The 19,557-nt window shown below is 43.5% G+C and overlaps 1 protein-coding gene across 5 annotated transcripts in view; it reads right to left on the bottom strand.

Moving 5' to 3' along the window:
• Positions 1 to 224: 224 nt before the first annotated feature.
• The window catches only part of AFG3L2 (AFG3 like matrix AAA peptidase subunit 2), a 44,774-nt gene continuing 25,441 nt past the window's right edge, over positions 225 to 19,557 (bottom strand). For 3 of the 5 annotated variants that reach the window (XM_044920897.1, XM_021683038.1, XM_044920898.1), the window contains 7 exons: positions 16,108 to 16,215; positions 15,882 to 16,007; positions 13,412 to 13,522; positions 10,580 to 10,695; positions 6,874 to 7,074; positions 4,714 to 4,908; positions 225 to 1,056 (listed from right to left, as the gene is read on the bottom strand). In XM_044920897.1, coding sequence (XP_044776832.1) covers positions 814 to 1,056; positions 4,714 to 4,908; positions 6,874 to 7,074; positions 10,580 to 10,695; positions 13,412 to 13,522; positions 15,882 to 16,007; positions 16,108 to 16,215 — 1,100 coding nt within the window. In that variant the 3' untranslated portion in view covers positions 225 to 813. Of the gene's footprint in view, positions 1,057 to 2,727; positions 3,644 to 4,713; positions 4,909 to 6,873; positions 7,075 to 10,579; positions 10,696 to 13,411; positions 13,523 to 15,881; positions 16,008 to 16,107; positions 16,216 to 19,557 lie in introns of those variants that run through there. The other 2 variants (XM_021683040.1, XM_021683039.1) reach the window with 2 other exon arrangements.

Here is a 19,557-nt window from a genome sequence, read left to right as displayed (position 1 = left end):
AGGGGCACCTGAGTGGCTCAGTCGTTAAGCGTCTGCCTTCGGCTCAGGTCATGATCCCAGGGTCCTGAGATCGAGCCCCACATCAGGCTCCCTGCTCAGCCAGGAGCCTGCTTCTCCCTCTCCCACTCCCCATGCTTGTGTTCCCTCTCTTGCTGTGTCTCTGTCAAATAAATAAAATCTCTAAAAAAATAAAATACCCCAAGCATAAAACAGTGACCCTTTGTTGAGTTCAGAAGGAAAAAAGTACCGTACACTTTATTTTTGATGTAAAGAAGCCGTATTTACATAATACATTCATATCTGTAGATCTGTTACAGCTCTCTGTAGAAAACCATTCCATTAAAACAGCAACATGTGATCTGGATTCAATCTTTGAAGTATTAAGCCAAATTAAAATATTCTTATCAGGACTCCAATGTAATTTCACAGCTCATCCACAGAGGGAAACTCTGAAGGGAAGCAGGAATGAAGAGTGGGTGATGGGACGAGAACAACACACCTCTTCCACACCAGCAAGTCTCCACGGATGGTCGGTCGGTCCCCGCCACACATCAGCTGGCACCACAGATGGTGGAGGAGCAGCGCTGGGTGCCCTCTCCATGCTCCCGGCCGCTGTCTGAGAGGCTGGCGGGCTCGGGAAACATTCTCCTGGGCCTTCAGAAAGTCACCCTGCCACCCAGGCTGACTCCAGAGGCTTAGGACTAAGGACTCCTCTTCCCACCATCTCAACCAGGTCAGCAGATGGTTATGATCAACCCTGCAGTGTCCTTATTCCTCTGAGAAAGCCAGAGTCGACCTTGACAGAGGCACAAGCTAAAATGGTCTCCCTTCTCGGATCTGGTTGGTGATTTTCTCATCCCGGAGCTCCTCTTTCTCCTTCTCCCGTTCTTTGTTCCAGTCCTTAAGGCCCTCTGGAAGCGAAGTGTCCTCATCCAAGCTGCCAGTGCCTTCTACAAATTCTTCATAGGTAGACTTTTCCACAAATGGCCTGGGGCCCAAAAGTTCAACCATATCATTCTTATCTAACACTTCTTTTTCTAATAATAGAAGAGCAACCTGAAATATGAACAATTTCCATTAAACACAGTTTCTTAGCAAAGTCTTTGCAAAGCTAATGATTTTTTTATTTATAGCTAACCCCATTCCAAAATAGGATTTAAGACCACTGAAAAGATATAGACAAGATCCCAGGATTTTAGAGTAAAATAAAATATTGGAAAAAACAAATGTCCACCAGTTAAGGGAGGGGCTAAATACATTTGGATACATTCACACAATGAACAATTATGCACCTGTAATGAAGAATCTGTTATATATACATCTTGGAGAAACATATTCAGTGAGAAAAGCAAGATGCACACCCTTTATGGTATGCTACATTTGCCTTTAAAAGGAGAGGAATATAAATCTTTTTATGTGCTTACATGTACACAAAGAAGTTCTGGAAGGATACATTACAAACTTAGAAAAGTGGCTGGGAGGGCAAGCTGGGGGAAAGGGGAGAAAGAGGTAAGCAAGAAATTTTTAAAAAGTTAGTTGAAAAAATAAAGACAAGGGCAGAGATACAAAAGGAAGCCAGGAAGGTTTATACGAAAACATGTATCTTGAAGTTCTAGTCATTTCTATGCTTGAACCACAAATTTGACAGTACACATCTTAACAGGACACTGGGAAAGCTGACCAACTATGTGTATGGAGGTGAGTGAGGGTGTCAGGTTGGAGCAGGACAATGGCTATTAGAGCATCTGACCATTACAAAGACAGCAAAGCAGGTTAAAATATCAACTGATCTCATAAAATAGATTTAGTTTCTAAGGTAACTCCCTACTTAGAAATTTGACTTATCTGCACTTTTACACTAGATACCCTGTTTTTAAAGATACCAAAAAATAAGTCAATTTTATTCTGTTTTATCAGTTTATGGAATACTGCAAATATGCACAAAAGCAGAAAATGGATAACAAATCCCCATGTAGCCACTACTGACAGTCCTCAACTTAGAGCCATTTTTGCCTCATCTACTCCCTAGATTACCCTGAAGAAAATACCAGCTGTCATATTTTATCCATATATATTTTTGTCTCTATTTCTAAGAGATAAAAATTCTTAAAAACATAACCAGGTTGTCTTCTTAGACCACCATTAACTCTCAATTTGTCTATTTACACATTGTGCATAACCACTTACATTGCAATAATACGTTTTATTTAACCCAATATATCAAATGCAGTATCATTTTTCACAAAGATTTATTTATTTTAGAGAGTGAGAAGGTGGGGGGGGGGGCAGAGAGAGAGAGAGAGGAGAGAGAGAATCTCAAGCAGACTGAGCCTGAGTGCAGAGCTCAACGTGGGGCCCGATCTCATGACCCTGCGATCATGACCTGAGCTGAAATTAAGAGTCGGACACTCAACTGACTGAACCACCCAGGTGCCCCCAAACACAGTATCGTTCCAACATGTAATGATATAAACAATTACGGAGATATTTTACCTTCCTTTTTTCATAGCAAGCCTTTAAAACCCAGTGTGCTCAGAGCACACTTCACTTGGGACTAACCACATTCAACAGCACAGGCTTGGTCGGAGGTTAACGGGAAGGGCTCTGCAGACAGGACACGGGGTCCAAATCCTGGTCTTGCTGCTTACCAACTGTATGACCTTAAGCAAAGTTACTTAATCTCTCCCTGTACTAGTTTCTTCTTTTGTAAAATGGGATGATAGTGTTTCCACCTCCTAAGGCTGCAGGGAGCTTTAGAGAAGTTCATGCATCTTAAGCGGTACCCAGTACACCGGGTGGATGATAGGTGGATGCTAGCCGGTTACTCTTATTCTCCTAAAGCTTAGCCCTGATGTATTATCCTGTCCAGCAGAGGAGTCAACTGAGGCCCAGAATTTGGAGGACACTAGTCCTAGCAGGAAAGTCTCCAGCCACCTCTCCTCTTGATGGCTCCCCATCTCCTGGCTGGCTCAACATTACTCTTTACAGATTTAATTTTCTCAAATGGGCCAAACAGTACTTCAGGACTCCGCAGTGTTTCCAGATCCTCACTCCGCTGAATCCATTCCCTTTCCCACACACGTCTTTGTTACCACTGTCAGTATATGCACTGTACGTTCAGAAGGCTAGATAACTGGGTCCAACTCCCTGGACCTGTTTGGCATCTATGGTGTGCATGTGGAAGCTTCCTCTTGAATCCATGAATGCACACTGTCCTCCTGCAGCTAGGGGTCTCGAGTGAGCTCCTCCACGGTCCTCCATGGCTCAGGTCCTTCTTTTCTACATCTGGCTATGCGGGGGACCACCAACAGATCCTATCTCCAGCCTGGACTTGCTGTCCACATTTCATTCGCAAATGCCCACTGCTCGTGTTCTCTTGGGTTCAAGACTGATCCCCACCCTCTGTGTTTGCCACCAGGAGTCATCATCTCAAGGGCTTTCTTCTCGTTCACTCCGTGCATTTAACCAATAAATCTCAGTTTGTTTCAGATCTGCCTTTGCCCTACTTCCAGTGCTAGCCCCGGCACTGTGTCCGACTGAGCGACCGGCACCAGCCCCTGAGCCAGTCTCTGCCACTCCCTGGGCTGCCACACTCCCGCAAATGATGAGCTTCTTCATTTCAACACTCTTTAAGGACTCCTTGCTATAAAACAAAGGGCTGGATCAGATCATTTTGAAGGTCACTCTTATTTCTAAAACTGTGTTTCTAAACTTCCTAGCTAGCTTTTGAGAACCTGGGTACTGCAGCTCCCTCCCCCCAACTATCTGCTCAACCCTGCCCTGCTCCCCACACACCTCCTGCTCACCAGGCCTCCACACCGCCCTCTGCTCCCCCCCCCAACTTGTTCACTGTAACGTGACTACCCTTCTACATAAAACCTAAGTTCTATCTTCTATACGAAGCCTTCGCTGACCACTCTGATCTTCCTTTCTCAGAGCTCCTGTGTGTGGGGCGCCAGCTCTCTCCGCCTGCATTGGGCACTTCCGTGAAGAGACATCACAGATACTTCTGGATTGCCTTACTGATGGAACAGCACATCTTGGAATGTTCTTTTATCCGTGTCAATCCCTCCTAAAAGGCTTTCTCATTTGTGCTCTAGGAGTGCGGAATGTTCAAAGAACAAAAAATTCTAATTTTGGTTGCATGGATTCTGAATAATTGAGTTTAATGGATGCAAGAAATCCACCGAATTCAGAAGGAAACCCTCCCTTTGGTAGGTGCTATCATATGAAGTAGGACAGAAAACACAGAGCATGTTTATTTGCAAAGCTCATAATTAAGCCAAAGGTAATTTTCATGTGCCAATTTCATGTGGGCTAGCTCTTATTTGCACTTTCATCACTACCTGTTTATGCCAGAGGTGAAAGACAACGGTAAATCCCTGTCAGTCCGCTGTGCTCCTTACTGAGGAGTACGGGTAAAACACACGGAAGCGGGGAGGGAGGCCTCAGTTGCATATTTTGTGGTTATTTGCAGATTCCATGAATCCTGCACTCACACTGCTAACAGCCCCAAGAGCCAGGACTGTGTCCTACTGTTGCTCACTACTGCACTCCCACCCCTCAGAGACAGAGCAGACACAGAATCAGAATGAGTTAGCCCGCTACAGGAAATGCTCAAGTCTATAAACTAACCCAGTCAATCCATCACTTTAACCTTTCTTTTTTTTTGGCAAAACCATGTAGAGAATTATTCATACGACTAGCACCTACCTTCTCCACATCAGCTTTCTTCTCTGTGAGGAGAGCCACTGTCCTTTTATAAGCATCATTAATAAGTATTCGTACTTCGTCATCTATCAGTCTTGCGGTGGCTTCGCTGTAAGGCTTCTCTAAAACCATATCACCCTGACGTGGGAGATCAAAGGAGATTTGCCCAACCTTTTCATTCATGCCAAACTGAACAATCTGGAAAAGAATACATGATTAGTAGTGGGCATCGGTTTTGCTGACAGGCTGACTTAAAAAATGGCAGTAAGTCTTTATAATGGCATTAACTCCACACATTTCATTGTACTACCACTCTTTAACCTGGCAAAATCTACATGGCAGCCTTGGGTTGGCTGAATGGACAAGGGTGTTCTATGTAGACAGTGCAGCAATACTCAATTAGGGACACAAGACAAGAAGCCCATGGACAACATCTATGAGACCCGCAAGATACTTCTCCCTGCGCGAGGGGAAGCAGAGAAGCAAGAAGGATCTGACAGACCCAAGAGGATAAAACCCATGCCCTCCAGGCTCTTCCTGGAAAGGGCAGTGTGCCAACCTAGAAGGGAGTTTGCATTTTCCTGTTCCCTCAAGCCACGGGGTCTGCCCCTCAAGTCTTTCTTAAAGACTTTTTTTTTTTTTTTTTTAAGGGGCACCTGGGTGGCTCAGTCCGTTGAGCGTCTGCCTCCGGCTCAGGTCATGATCTCAGGGTCCTGGGATCAAGCCCCACATCAGGCTCCCTGCTCAGCGGCCAGTCTGCTTCTCCCTCACCCTCTGCCCCCCCCACCACTCGTGCTCTCTCACTCGCTCCCTCAAATAAATAAAATATTAAAAATAAAATAAATAAAAATAAACAAATAAAAAAGGTGACAGACCAGAAGAAGAGCTGACATACGGGTTATAGGAGTTTCCAGAGAAAGTCATTTATATGAAGTTCCGAGACAGCAAAACTCTATTGTTTGGGGATGTATGCACCAGGGATAAACAAGGAAAATGTGGGTATGACAGTAACAAGTCAGGAGAGTGGCTGGTCTGTCAGGAAGGGAGGGGACCAAGAAGGGATGCTCTTAGGGACAGCCCAGAGTACAAGCAGTGTTGCACTGTGGGATCACAGAGGCTTCTAACAGAACTTTAAACTCTGCATACCCACTTTATAGACTCTTTTTTTTTTTTAAAGATTTTATTTATTTATTTGAGAGAGAGAATGAGATAGAGAGAGCATGAGAGGGGGGAGGGTCAGAGGGAGAAGACTTCCTGCTGAGCAGGGAGCCCGATGCGGGACTCGATCCCGGGACTCCAGGATCATGACCTGAGCCGAAGGCAGTCGCCCAACCAACTGAGCCACCCAGGCGCCCCACTTTATAGACTCTTAGTAATATAGGTATCCCCTGCCTTTCATCTTGTGTCACTTTGCTTTTATGAAAGACCTACAGCAGTACATGCTTTCGCTAACCGAAAAGAAACTGAAAGAGGACTTTTTTTTATGAAAAGAGGTGAGAAGAGCACTCCGCATGTGTTCTGCAGCAAGCTGGTACAGAGGTAGCCCACCCCCCGGGGCAGTGAGCGGCACTGCAGCCTCCATTACAAGATGTGTCCCAAGGTAAAGCAGTCTACCAGACGTCAGTTTTGGGGTCTGGGAACTTTCAGAAATTTTCCCATATCAATTAACAGTAAGTGCTTCTTTGCTTTGAGCCATTTCAGCTTCCAAACTGTTTCACAGGAATGCTCGACTTTCAGATAGCAGGAGAAATCTGTAAACTTTATTTTTTTTATTTCTTAAAAGATTTTACTTATTTGACAGACACACACAACGAGAAAGGGAACACAAGCAGGGGGAGCGGGAGAGGGAGAAGCAGGCTTCCCGCTGAGCAGAGAGCTCGATGCGGGGCTCAATCCCAGGACCCTGAGATCGTGACCTGAGCCGAAGGCAGACGCTTAACCGACTGAGCCACCCAGGTGCCCTGAAATCTGTAAACTTTAAATATTATACTACCAAAAAAAAAAAAAAGTTCCTTTTAGGAATTACTTCTTGCCTGAAAAGTCTAAGCCAGTCAAACACAACACAACAATAGCCAGTCTGCTGCTTCAGGGCCAACCACAAACGCCCATTTCTGGTACAGATGTGAGAGAGCAAGGAAGAAACCCTCCATTTCATACACTCACTTGAGCATAGGCACTCTGAGTCACTTTCCTCAAGTCGTCTTGAGCGCCGGTTGTAATCCTCCCGAAGAAGATTTCTTCCGACACCCGGCCACCCAGGGTCATGCACATCCTATCCAAGAGCTGCTCTTTGGTGTACAGGTATTGTTCTTTGGGTAAATACTGAGCATAACCTAGTCCTTTGCCCCGTGGGATGATGGAGACCTGGCAAGCAGAAAACATACAACATGTTGAGTATCCTGCCACCAAATGTTGACCACGAGGTTTACCTATACATAGATAAGCTCACTGCCGAAACATAAGCATAGCAGCTGGGCAACCCGTCAGCCTTGGCAAGATGAGATCTAGCAGTTGACTGTTCAGAGGGAGTATTTTCTCTTAGAATAACTTCACCTTAGAGTTCTATGAAGTATTTCTTGTCTTTTTGTGATACACACTTGAAATTATTTATCTTGACTAAAGGACAGGTGGTGAGTGAGGACTCCTTCTGGCAGCTCAAACATGGCCTAGTTGCCATTCAACTTCAGAGTCCCAGCCACATCCTCCTCTACAGGACGAAGGGGAAGGCAGACCTAGATGCTCAGCAACCTTCATTTTCTTTCCTAGTGCTTTTTGCAATGGAGTAAATTCCTTAAATTTTTAAAAAATCAACTTTATTGAGGGATAGTTTATATTCAGTAAATACACCATGTTAAGTGTACAAGTCCAATGAGTTTTGACAAACACAACCTCCTACCACAACAGAGACAGAAAATCTTTTCTTCGTCCTGCAAAGTTCTTTTTTTTTTTTTTTTTAAAGATTTTATTTATTTATTTGACAGAGACAGAGACAGCGAGAGCAGGAACACAAGCAGGGGGAGTGGGAGAGGGAGAAGCAGGCTTCCTGCTGAGCCGGGAGCCCGATGTGGGACTCGATCCCAGGACCCTGGGATCATGACCTGAGCCGAAGGCAGTCGCTTAACCAACTGAGCCACCCAGGCGCCCCATGCAAAGTTCTTTTGTATCCCTTTCTGGTCAGTCTTACCTACCCGTCCCCCCAACCCCTTCACTCCAGCCCCAGCTGGAGATATGTGACCAATCCATAGGGACTTAGTCACAATTTCTGGAACTGCATATAAATGGAATCATACAGTATGTACTTTATTTTGTCTGGTTTCTTTCACTGTTTCTGAGATTCGCCCACACTGCTATGTGTATTAATAGTTCATTCATTTTTACTGCTGGGTAGCATTCCATTGTATAAACATACCAAACATCCACTTCATTCTTGAGGGACATCAGGACTGTCTCCAGTTTACTGCTATTATGAATCAAGCAGTAAAAGTCTTTGTGTGGACATATTTTTATTTCTCTTGGGTGATTATATAAGAGTGAGATTGTTTGGTTGTACGGAAGCATTTGTTTACCTTTATAAGAAACTACCAAACTGTTCTTCAAAATGGTTATACCATTTCACATTCCCATCATCAACGGATGGAAGCTCCAGCTAGACTGACATTCACCAACACTCAGGACTGACTTTTTAATTTCAACCATTCCAGTGGGTATGTGGTGGTATTTCATTGCAGTTTAATTTGCACTTTCTGATGACTAATGAAATTGAGTATCTTCATGTGCTTAATGTCCATTTGTATACCTTCAGATCTTTTGCCCATGATTTCACTGGGTTGCTTATTTTTGAGTTTTAGTTTTTTTTAACGTATTCTAGATTCAAGTCCTTTGTCATATATATACTGAAAGATTTTTCAAAATATGTGGCTTGCTTTTCATTTTCTTAACAGTGTCTTTCAAAGACAAAACATTTTCAATTTTGATGAGATCCCATTTATCAACTTTTTCTTCTGTGGTTCATCCTTTTTGCGTACTAAGACATTTTTGCCTATCTAAGGTTACAAAGATTTTGACCTGTTTTCCTCTAAAAGTTTATTGTGTTTTAGCTTTTACAGTCTATTTCAAATTAATTTTTTACATATGATCTGAGAGTTAAGGTTGGCTTTTTTCCCCCATGACACTGAGTTGCCAGAATCATCTGCTGGTAAGACAATCCTCCCCACCTTGAATTACTTTGGCACCTCTGCTGAAAATCAATTAATCAGTTATGTGTGAGGGTCTATTTCTGGGCTCCATTCCATCCCACTGATCTGTTTAGTCCCTTCTGCAATATTAGTCTTCATTACTTAGCTATATACAAGGTATTAAAATTGGCAGTGTAACCCCTTCAAACTTCACTGTTTTGGCTATTCTAGTTGACCTGATTTCGATATAAATTTTAGATCTGCTTATCAATTTCTACAGAACAAGTCGGCTATGTTTACCACAGAGATTGCACTGAAATTATACATGAATCTGGGGAGAACGATGATCATAACATTGCAGGGACACGGTATATCTCTTTTTTTTTTTTTTAAAGATTTTATTTGTTTGAGAGAGAGACAGAGAGTTAGAGCACGAGAGCAGGGTGAGGGGCAGAGGGAGAAGCAGACTCGCCACTGAGCAGGGAGCCCGATGCGGGACTCGATCCCAGGACCCTGGGATCATGACCTGAGCCGAAAGCAGACACTTAACCGACTGAGCCACCCAGGGGTCCCTGTATCTCTATTTTTATTTAGGTCTTGTTTCGTTCAGTATACAGATCCTACAAGTACTTCAATAAACGTACCCTTACATGTTTCATGTTTTTGGATGCTGTTGTAAATGAAATTGAATTTTTAAAATTTTATTTTCTAATTGTTCATTGCTAATTTACAGAAATACAATTGATTTTTGTATATGGATCCTGAATTCTGTAACCTTGCTAATTTCACCTACTGGTTCTAGTGGCTTCTCTGTAGATTATCTAGGGTGGTTTTTTATTTATTTATTTATTTTCTAAACTCTACCCCAACGCGGGGCCTGAACTCATGACCCCAAGATCAACAAGAGTGGTACCCTCTACCGACTGAGCCAGCCAGGCACCCCTATCTGGGATGTTTTCTGCACACTTTATGTTACCTTTTCTGTGGTTCCCTTGCTTCAGGGGCTCCCCCTCCATTTCCAGTGGTCCCCTGACATTGCAAATCAGATTGCGGCTTCCTGTTGTTCGTGCTGCACCAGTATGGGGACTGCACTCAGTTGAAAAAGCAAAAATTTACCAATCTCACTTGATGCACCCATCTTTCAGGAGATTTCCCTTTGATCTCTTTCTTTTTTGCCAGGCTCTCTGGGGTCTTCCTGTGCAGGCATAGTTTAGTGGTCAGCCACGGAGCCGAGGAGTTTCTACTTGGACTTGGGTCTCAATTCCTCTGTAGCTTTCTTGCTTCCAGCATTTTCCTGTTAAATTTCCAATATTCTTCAAATCCCGAATTCTTTCCTCTGCCACCTCAATATGATAGACCAGCCTTTTCCATCACTGTGGCCACAGGAAAAAACCTTCAGGCAAGGAAGCCACGAGCTCCCAATTCTAACCCATTGCAGCTACTCCTTTTCAAAAGGAAATTCTCCAGCTTTGGTCTGCTTTGGACACTGTTCGGTCCCTTTAAATAGCAGTTTTCTTTCTAAACTTTGTAACTTCTTTGCAGGAGGGTTTGCATAACCTCTTCATCCCACCATCATTACCACACTTCTTGACCAAATTTTATGTACCTGTCCTTTGTGGGAATGCAATTTTCTCCTTAAGTAATTGCTCACAGGATCAGTTGGCTTGCCTACTGTTCAACACAAACTGCTTTACCTTTAAAAGTGGGTCTGCATGTTCCAGATACCACCCGGCAACTGCATGACCTGCTTCATGGTAAGCCACAGTCTTTTTCTCCTCGGGATGCAGAACCTGGGTTTTTTTCTCTAAGCCTGACAAAATAATAACAAGTTAAAGTCAAAATCACTGCCTCAGTGGCACCGACATAAAAAGACAGTTATACAATCTATACACGCCTTATCTAAAAGGTGACTTAGAGACTAAGCTGCCTATAATTTGGAAATTCCCAAACACAGTCAGACTAAAAGTAAAGGACCAACTCCAAAATATACCCAGCTACTTGCAAAATGCATTCATTACCCCCAGGTCCACTAACTCTCTAACTCTCCCACTCTTTTGAGCCATATATCTTGTTTTGGGAAAGAGAAATACAAAATAAAATTCAGCACTTAGGTCAGTTTAAAACATAAAATTCAGAAAAGACAAAGAGGTGTGGAATGATCTCCTTTTTAATCCAGGTACCTGGAATTCTCAAGCACTGGGTAAACAAACATGCATGAAACTGCCTGCTGTCTGTTCCTGATGGAAAGCACACGAGAGAGGAGAACCGAGCTGTGTGAAGATCGAAAATACCTCGCCAGCGAGTTGGCGAGGCCAATGCTACAGCACCCGGCACACTAATCAACTGGCCCAGGGGGTTCCAAGAGCTAGCAGCAGGGTAGACCTGAGAAAATAAACCCAAGAGACGCCCCTGTGTTGGGCCCATGTGTTGACTACAAGCTGGGGGACTCCTAGTCCAAGTACGAGTCTTCTCTGGCCTGGATCAAGGTGGACACTAAACCTCCTCTGCCCCTTTGTACCACAGAAACAGACGACATAGTTTGTACTAATACAAATCGTCACACTGTGACAAATTGTTGTGTTCAAGGTAACCCATCTGAGAGAATTTCTCAAATGGTAACATATTAATGAGTCTGAAAGATTAAAAAAAAAAAAAAAGAGTGCTATGTTCCCAATGACATAACCCAAGACAATAATAGAGCTGGAAGGGTGGAGATTTACAGCGGGTGAGTTACTAAGAAGAGTTGAGCAGTTCTTGCTTATATGAGAAAACAAGAATCCTGACCCCCCTCCCCCCTGCTTGATCCCTGGAAGTTTTCATTTCCCAGTATGCTTACTACAGACCAACTGCTCATGGCTGGTTTATAGTAGCTGAGCTGTGAGCAGGTAAGTGTCTGTGTACCTCAGAGCGAGGACCCCTCCTGGATGTGCCACCCTGATGTCTTTCACACTGAGCACTGACTGTTGCCCCACCTAAAAGGCAGAGACAGATATGCAGCTTTCACCTGCCTCTACAGTGAATTGCTTTAATCCCACTTACAACTCTATCATCTTAGATTTTTTCCTTTCAGTAACAAATTTCTAGAATAAGTAGTCTGTTCATTCATTCATGGGTTATTGATGTAGCACCTAATCCAGGTTAAACACATTGCTATACTAGCCTCTAGCATCACTTGATCCTGCTGACGAGTGCTTTATAAACGTGTCTTTGCCCTTATCCTCCATCTCTGGTAACCTCCTGGGTTCCCTTTAGTGGCATCTATTCCTTGTCTTACTCGCTGATGCACCTTGCGGGCCTGTGGCGACTCCGCTGGCTCACTCTTCTCCCCTCTGCTACCACTGCAGGCGGTGTTTACCCTGTAGGCCCGGCCCCCGGAGCCCTCTCACCCACCTCCACACCACAGGAACCACAGCCTGTGGCACGGTGGTGCTGCAGAGTTCCACGTGGATAGCTCGCCCTGTCTCAAATTCTGCCCAGCCAGCTGCTTCTTGAAACACCCTGTTCTTCCCAAGGCCTGTAAGGCTGTCCATTTTGTTTTATTTTTGTTTTGCCTATTACCACGGGGACTACTTAAGCTAAAATCCACTATCTCACATTAATAACTACAAAGTTCTCTGCCTTCTGATGCTTCCGTCTTCTTCAGTGTCAGATTCCTTTTATTAAAATATCACTGATTATCATGCTACTCGATGACTCAAGAAAAATCCCACGTTAGTTCAATACTGGCCACAGGACAACAGTTTAAAAAGCCCTTGAGCTTAACATTCAAGGCTTTCTAAAATCTAGACTTAAGCAATTATTTCCAGCTTTGCCTTACTTCCCAAAGGAACTTGAATCTGACTGGTTTACTTTCCCTCCCTGAAACACAGGGTGTTAACACTGCTACCAAGCACCTTCTGCTCCTGCCACTCTGACACCAACCTCCTCTTTCAATTGAGCCCAGTTTAAGTCCCGCCTCTTCTGTAGAGCCCTGCCTGACCACAGCGCCCTTCCCGTCTTTGAATGCCCAAATTCTGGAATTTCTAGTTATCTTTTTATGGGTGTTAAATTATAAGCTCCCTGGAAAACATGTTATGTATTTCCCCATCCTTGCTTGTGGGGTGAGCATTTCCTGGCTAACCAGGTGTTATAGCTGTTTATCCATCACCTCTACCTAGCAGAGAGCACATTTAATTCATTCAATACAATTTTTGGAAACAGGAAGGTTGTGAGCATTTTCAAAACACTGGACTGGTATAATTCAGGGCAAGACACCTTGCTGCTTGCTGCCCATGTGAGTGAGGCATGGTGTGGGATGCTGTCTGTCTCAGACTCACCCAAATCAACAGCATCCATCTCCACAAGACTGTGGCTGAGGGGGGTGGGGGGCACCCTCACAGCACTGAGGGAACACAGCAGGTGCATGGCAACCCCAGGCTGGGTAGATAGACTTCTCTTTGTGTCTACATCTTGCCAAAACAGAGAAACCCATGGCCTCAAACTCATTTTATCAGCCTTTTGACTTGAGTTACATTCAGTTTGCTTACCACCAATCACTCGCTCAATAGCTTGTTCGAAGTGTTTCTGATTTATGGAATCTGAAAGGTGTCTCGCAGCAATGAGGGCTGCTTCATTACAGACATTAGCAACATCAGCTCCTACAAAATCAATGTACAGAACAGCTTACCCACCAAATATACTCGAACTGATTAGTCACACATTATGGATGACCATATCCACAGTCAGTTTCTCAACCAGCAGTAGACTGAATAAGGGTTTAGTATAATATAATTCAGTTTGATTCATGTTAACACTAAGCTGTTCTAGCATTCAGTAGCAACCTGGTACAATCCTGGCCCTTTGAACTAAGATGCAAATATTATTAGTAGTAAGAAGATAATTATGGGCAGCTACCTTTATAGGCAATATGGTTCATGTAACAGTGAACTAAGATAGTCTTTAAAAATGACCATTAAGGGACACCTGGGTGGCTCAGTTGGTTAAGCGACTACCTTCGGCTCAGGTCATGATCCTGGAGTCCCGGGATCGAGTCCCGCATCGGGCTCCCTGCTCGGCGGGGAGTCTGCTTCTCCCTCTGACCCTCCTCCCTCTCATGCTCTCTGTCTCTCATTCTCTCTGTCTCAAATAAATAAATAAAAAAAATCTTTAAAAAAAAAAAAAGACCATTAATTAACTTAGTTCTATGAGCTCTGCTGGGAGAGTGACTAATGCGGATATTAGGTAACATGCTGAAATATAATGAAAAACATAAGCATTAAAATAACTCAGTGCATTCGGTTAAATAACAAAAGTTAAATATGTGAAGCTTGCCAAATGGTTTCTAGATCCATAAGTCTTTTTTTTTTTTTTTTAAGATTTAGTTATTTATTTATCTGAGAGAGAGAGAGAGAGAGAGCACAACCGGGAGTCGGAGGTAGGCTGAAGAGGGAAAAGCAGACTCTCCACTGAGCAGGGAGACTCAGACGTGGGGCTGGATCCCAGGACCCTAGGATCATGACCTGAGCCGAAGGCAGATGCTTAACCGACTGAGCCACCCAGGCACCCCCATAAGTCTCTTCAAAATCACTTTTCAGATCAAGTATATGGTAACTCAATAAACACTGAAATGTTATAAATTCCAAAGTTTAAAGATAAAAAACAAGTAAAGTTAGGACCCTGGGACATTTAAGATGCCTATCTTCTTCTAACCATACACTTATGTATAGAATTCCTTTTTAAGAAAGGCTCACATTTTACATTTAAAAACTCTTGGAATAAGCATATGCAGAGATGCTCAACATCATTAGTCATTAGAGAAATGAAAATCAAAACCATGAGATACCACCAGGGTGGCTACAATCACAAAGACAGGCGACGACAAGCATTGGCAAGAATGTGGAAAACTGGAACCCGCATACACTGCTGGAGAGAAAGTAAAATGGCGCAGCCACTTTGGAAAATCACTTTTTCAAAAAGTGATTCAGTAGCACTACTCCTAGGTATATAACCAGAGAAATGAAACGTATGTCCACACGAAAATCTATACACAGACGTTCATAGCAGCATTATCTCTAATAGCCAAAAGATGGAAACAACCCAAATGATGGATAAAGATGTGGTCTATCCACACAATGGAACATTATCCAGCCAGAAAAAGGAATAAAGTGATGACACATTCTGCAACATGGGTGAACTCTGAAACCACTATGTTAAGTGAAAGAAACCAGGCAGAAAAGATCACGTTACATAATTCTTTTTATATGAAATGTCCAGCATAGGAAAACCTATAGAAACAGAAAGTAGGTGAGGGGTTGCCCAGGGCTAGGGGTGGAGGGAATGGCTTTTAATGGATTCTTCTGGGGTGATGAAAATGATCTAAAATTAGACTACAGTAGTTACAGTGTAACCCTGTAAATATACTGAAAACCACTGAATCGTACACTTGTACAATTCACAGATGAATTTTATGGTATTTGAATTTTGTCTCAATAGAGTTGTTTAAAAAAAACTTCAAGAGGCACCTGGGTGGCTCAGTTGGTTGAGTGTCCAACTCTTGATTTCAGCTCAGGTCGTGATCTCAGGGCAATGAGATCCAGCCCCATGGCAGGTTCTGTGTTCTTTGAAGAGCCTGCCTGAGATTCTCTCTTCCCTCTGCCTGCCCCCTGCCCGCTCAACCAAGGGCTTATGTGCACTCTCTCTCAAACAAATAAATGAACCTTAAAAAAACAAACAACTAAAACCCACATACAAATAACCAAGAGGCAGGAGGAAAAGGGTAGGGTATATACGAAGGTTCAACATGAACTAGTAATTGTTCCTGAAGCTAGGTGATGCATGCAGAGGGGTTCATTATACTATTTTCTTAACTTCTGCAGATGTGTGAAATTTCCTACAATACAAAGGTAAAAATATACACTGAAGAGGCCCCAAGGTGAGAGGTAAAAGTAAACTGGTACCTGGCAAATGTCACTGACCTAAAGGACTTCTAACAGAGAGAGCAGGCTCTGTTCCACTCACCTGAAAACCCTGGAGTCAAGGATGCAAGTTTTCTTGCCAGTTTCTCCTTTTCCAGGGCACTGTCCAGTTTTAGTGGTCTGAGATGAACTTTGAAAATAGAGGCTCTTCCTTTTATGTCAGGTGGTCCTTGAGAAATTATTTTTAAGAGGGGAAAAAAAAAATCACAGTGAAACAGTTACATCTCTCCTCAAAAGAACTGGACTGAACCCAATGAAGATCATCTCACCAATAAAGATTTGCCTATCAAAGCGCCCTGGCCGCATCAGTGCTGGATCTAGAATATCTGGTCGATTGGTGCCTGCCAAAATGACGACGTTTGTTGTTGTGTTAAAACCTAAAGAGACAATAACAAAAATGCAAGACTTAAAGCTTTAATAAAGCATTTTTTTAAGATTTTTTTTTTTTTTTTTTTTTTTAAACAGAGAGAGAGACAGCGAGAGAGGGAACACAAGCAGGGCAGTGGGAGAGGGAGAAGCAGGCTTCCCGCTCATCAGGGAGCCCGATGCGGGACTTGATCCCAGGACCCTGAGATCATGACCTGAGCCGAAGGCAGATGCTCAACGACTGAGCCACCCAGGAGCCCAAGCATCATTTTTCTAAACACAAATACCAGAGATTTTAATTTATGTAACTATAAGTTGAAAATATGTTGCCCATTTTTTAAATGCCTAAAAAAATTTTTTTAAAGACTTATTTGAGAGAGAGAGCACACATGAAAGAGTGAGAGTGCGTGAGTGGGGGGAGGGACGGAAGGAGAGGGAGAAGCAGACTCCCCACTGAGCAGGGAGCCCAGGGTGGGGCTTGATCTCAGGACCCCGGGACCACGACCCGAGCCGAAGGCAGACGCTTAACTGACTGAGCCACCCAGGTGCCTTCATTTTTAAAATGTTCTAAAACCAGTGAGATTAGAGGAGCCTGGGTGGCTCAGTCGGTTGAGCATCAGACTCTTGATTTCAGCTCAGGTCATGATCTCAGGGTCCTGGGATGGAGTCCCAGGTTGGGCTCTGCGCTCAGTGCAAAGTCTGCTTGAGATTCTCTCCCTCTGTCCCTCCTCCAGCTCAAGCTTGCTGGCTCTCTCTCACAAATAAATAAAATCTTTAAAAAAATAAAAATAAAACCAATGAGATTAAATTTGCAAACAATGTGTCTAACCTCCCTAGGTCACAGGACAACCCACTGAATATTTGATGACAAGTATCAAACTCCACCTCCAACCTCTTAGCCAGGCTCAGCTTGCTTGGTGCTACTCGCCACTTCTCAAATGTCAGTGCCTTGGCTATATATAGAGCATCGCCCCTCAGGACCCTGGCCCCAGAAGAGCTCTGGTACTGGGACCCCACAAAGATGGCTCTACATGGACTGACCAGCACAGAGTGAGGGAAGAGCTCTACCTTCTTAATCTGGATATAGGCAGACCTCGTTTTACTGCTCTCTGCTTTACTGAACTTCATACAAACTGTGTTTTTTACAAATTGAAGGTTTGTGGCAACCCTATGTTGAGCAAACCTATCAGTGCCATTTTTCCAACAGCATTTGCTCACTTTGTGTCTCTATCACATTTTGGTGCAATACTTCAACATTTTCATTATTATTACAATACTTTATTTCATTATAATTACAATACCTCAACATTTTCATTATCATTATTATTTAAAAGATTTATTTGAAAGAGAGCGAGAGAGAGAGCACAAGCCAGGGGGAGAGGCAGACTCCCTGCTAAGCAGGGAGCCCTATGCGGGGTTCGAACCCAGGACCTGAAATCATGACCTGAGCTGAAGACACATGCTTAAGTGACTGAGCCACCCAGGCACCCCCTTAGTTGTTATTTTTTTAAAGATTTTATTTATTTATTTGAGAGAGAGAATGTAAGAGAGAGCATGCATAGGCGGTGGAGGGGGGGGGAGGGGGAGAAGCAGACTTGGGGCTCGAACCCAGGAGCTGAAGGCAGATATTTAACCAACTGAGCCACCCAGGCAACCCCATTTTCATTATTGTATTTGTTGTGGTGACCTGTGATCAGTAATCTTTAATGTTATTATAGTGTTCGTTTTAGGGCACCACAAACTGCACCCATATAAGTGAACTTAATTGATAAATACTATGTGTGTTCTGACTGCTCCAGTGACCAAGCGTTCCCTGTCTCTCTCCCTCTCCTTGGGCATCCCTATTCCCTGAGACACGATACTGACATTAGGCCAATTAACAGCCCTACAGGGCCCTCTAAGTGTTCAAGTGAAAGGAAGAGTCGCATGTCTCTCACTTTAAATCAAAAGCTAGAAATGATTAAGCTCAGTAAGGAAAGCACGTTGGAAACTGAGATAAGACTGTAGACTGAAAGCTAGGCCTCTTGTGCTAAGCAGTTAGCCAAGGAGTGAATGCAAAGGGAGAAAGTTCCTGAAGAAAATTAAAATGCTACTCCAGTGGATACATAATGATAAAAAGCAAAACAGCCTTACTACTGATACAGAGAAAGTTTGAGTGGTCTGGATAGAAGATCAAACCAGCAACAACGTTCCCTTGAGCCAAAGCCTAATCCAGAGCGAGGCCCTAAGTCTCTTCAATTCTGTGAAGGCTGAGAGAGGTGAGGAAGCTGCAGAAGCAAAGTTGGAAGCTGCCACAGGGTGGTTCCTGAGGTTTATGTAAAGAAGCTGACATAAAAGTGCAAGATGAGAAGCAAGTGCTGATGTAGAAGCTGCAGCAAGTGATCCAGAAAGTCTAGCTGAGATAGTTTAGAGTGGCTATACTAAACACCTTCTGATGTAGATAAAACCGCCTTGTATTGGAAGAAGATGTCATCTAAGACTTTCATAGCTAGAGAGGAGAAGTCAATGCCTCCCTACAAAGCTTCAAAGGACAGGCTGACTCTCTCGTTCGTTGCTAATGCAGCTGGTGATTTTAAATTGAAGCCAGTGCTCATTTACCATTCTGAAAATTCTAAAGAATTATGCTAAATCTCTCTGCCTGTTCTCTAGAAATGGAAAAACAAAGCCTGATGACAGCATATCTTTTTACAACATAGTTTACTGAATATTTTAAGCCCAGGGTTGAGATAGCTGCTCAGAAAAATATTCCTTCCCAATATTACTGCTCACAGACAATGCCCTGGCCACCCAAGAGCTCTGATGAAGACGCTGAGATTAACGTTGTTTCGTGCCTGCAAACATAACAGCCATTCTGTAGTGCATGCATCAAGGAGTAATTTGGACTTTTAAGTCTTATTTTTTAAGAAATAAATTTTGCAGGGCTGTAGCTGCCATAGATAGTAGGAAGGACTCCCCATGAAGAACATTTGTGATGCATGGGAAGAGGTCAAAATACCAACATTGCCAGGTGTTTGGAAGAAGTTGATTCCAACCCTCATGGATGACTCTGAGGGGATCAGGACTTCAGTGGAGGTGGTAACTGCAGATGTGGTAGAACAGCAAGAGAACCAGTATTAGAAGTGGAGCCTGAAGAGGTGACTAAATGGCTGTGATCTCATGATCAAACCCTCATGGATGAGGAGCTGCTTATGGATGAGCAAAGAAAGTGGTTTCTTGAGATGGAATCTATTCCTGGGAAAGTTGCTGTGAAGACTGTTGAAATTACAGTAAAGTAGGGCACCTGGCTGGCTCAGTTGGTGGAGCATGTAGCTCCTGATTCTGGGGTTATGAGTTCGAGCCCCACGATGGGAGCA

Source organism: Neomonachus schauinslandi, chromosome 14 (assembly GCF_002201575.2).
Source record: "Neomonachus schauinslandi chromosome 14, ASM220157v2, whole genome shotgun sequence".
In the NCBI taxonomy this organism is placed as follows: Eukaryota; Metazoa; Chordata; class Mammalia; order Carnivora; family Phocidae; genus Neomonachus; species Neomonachus schauinslandi.
This window is presented reverse-complemented; position numbering and strand designations above follow the sequence as displayed.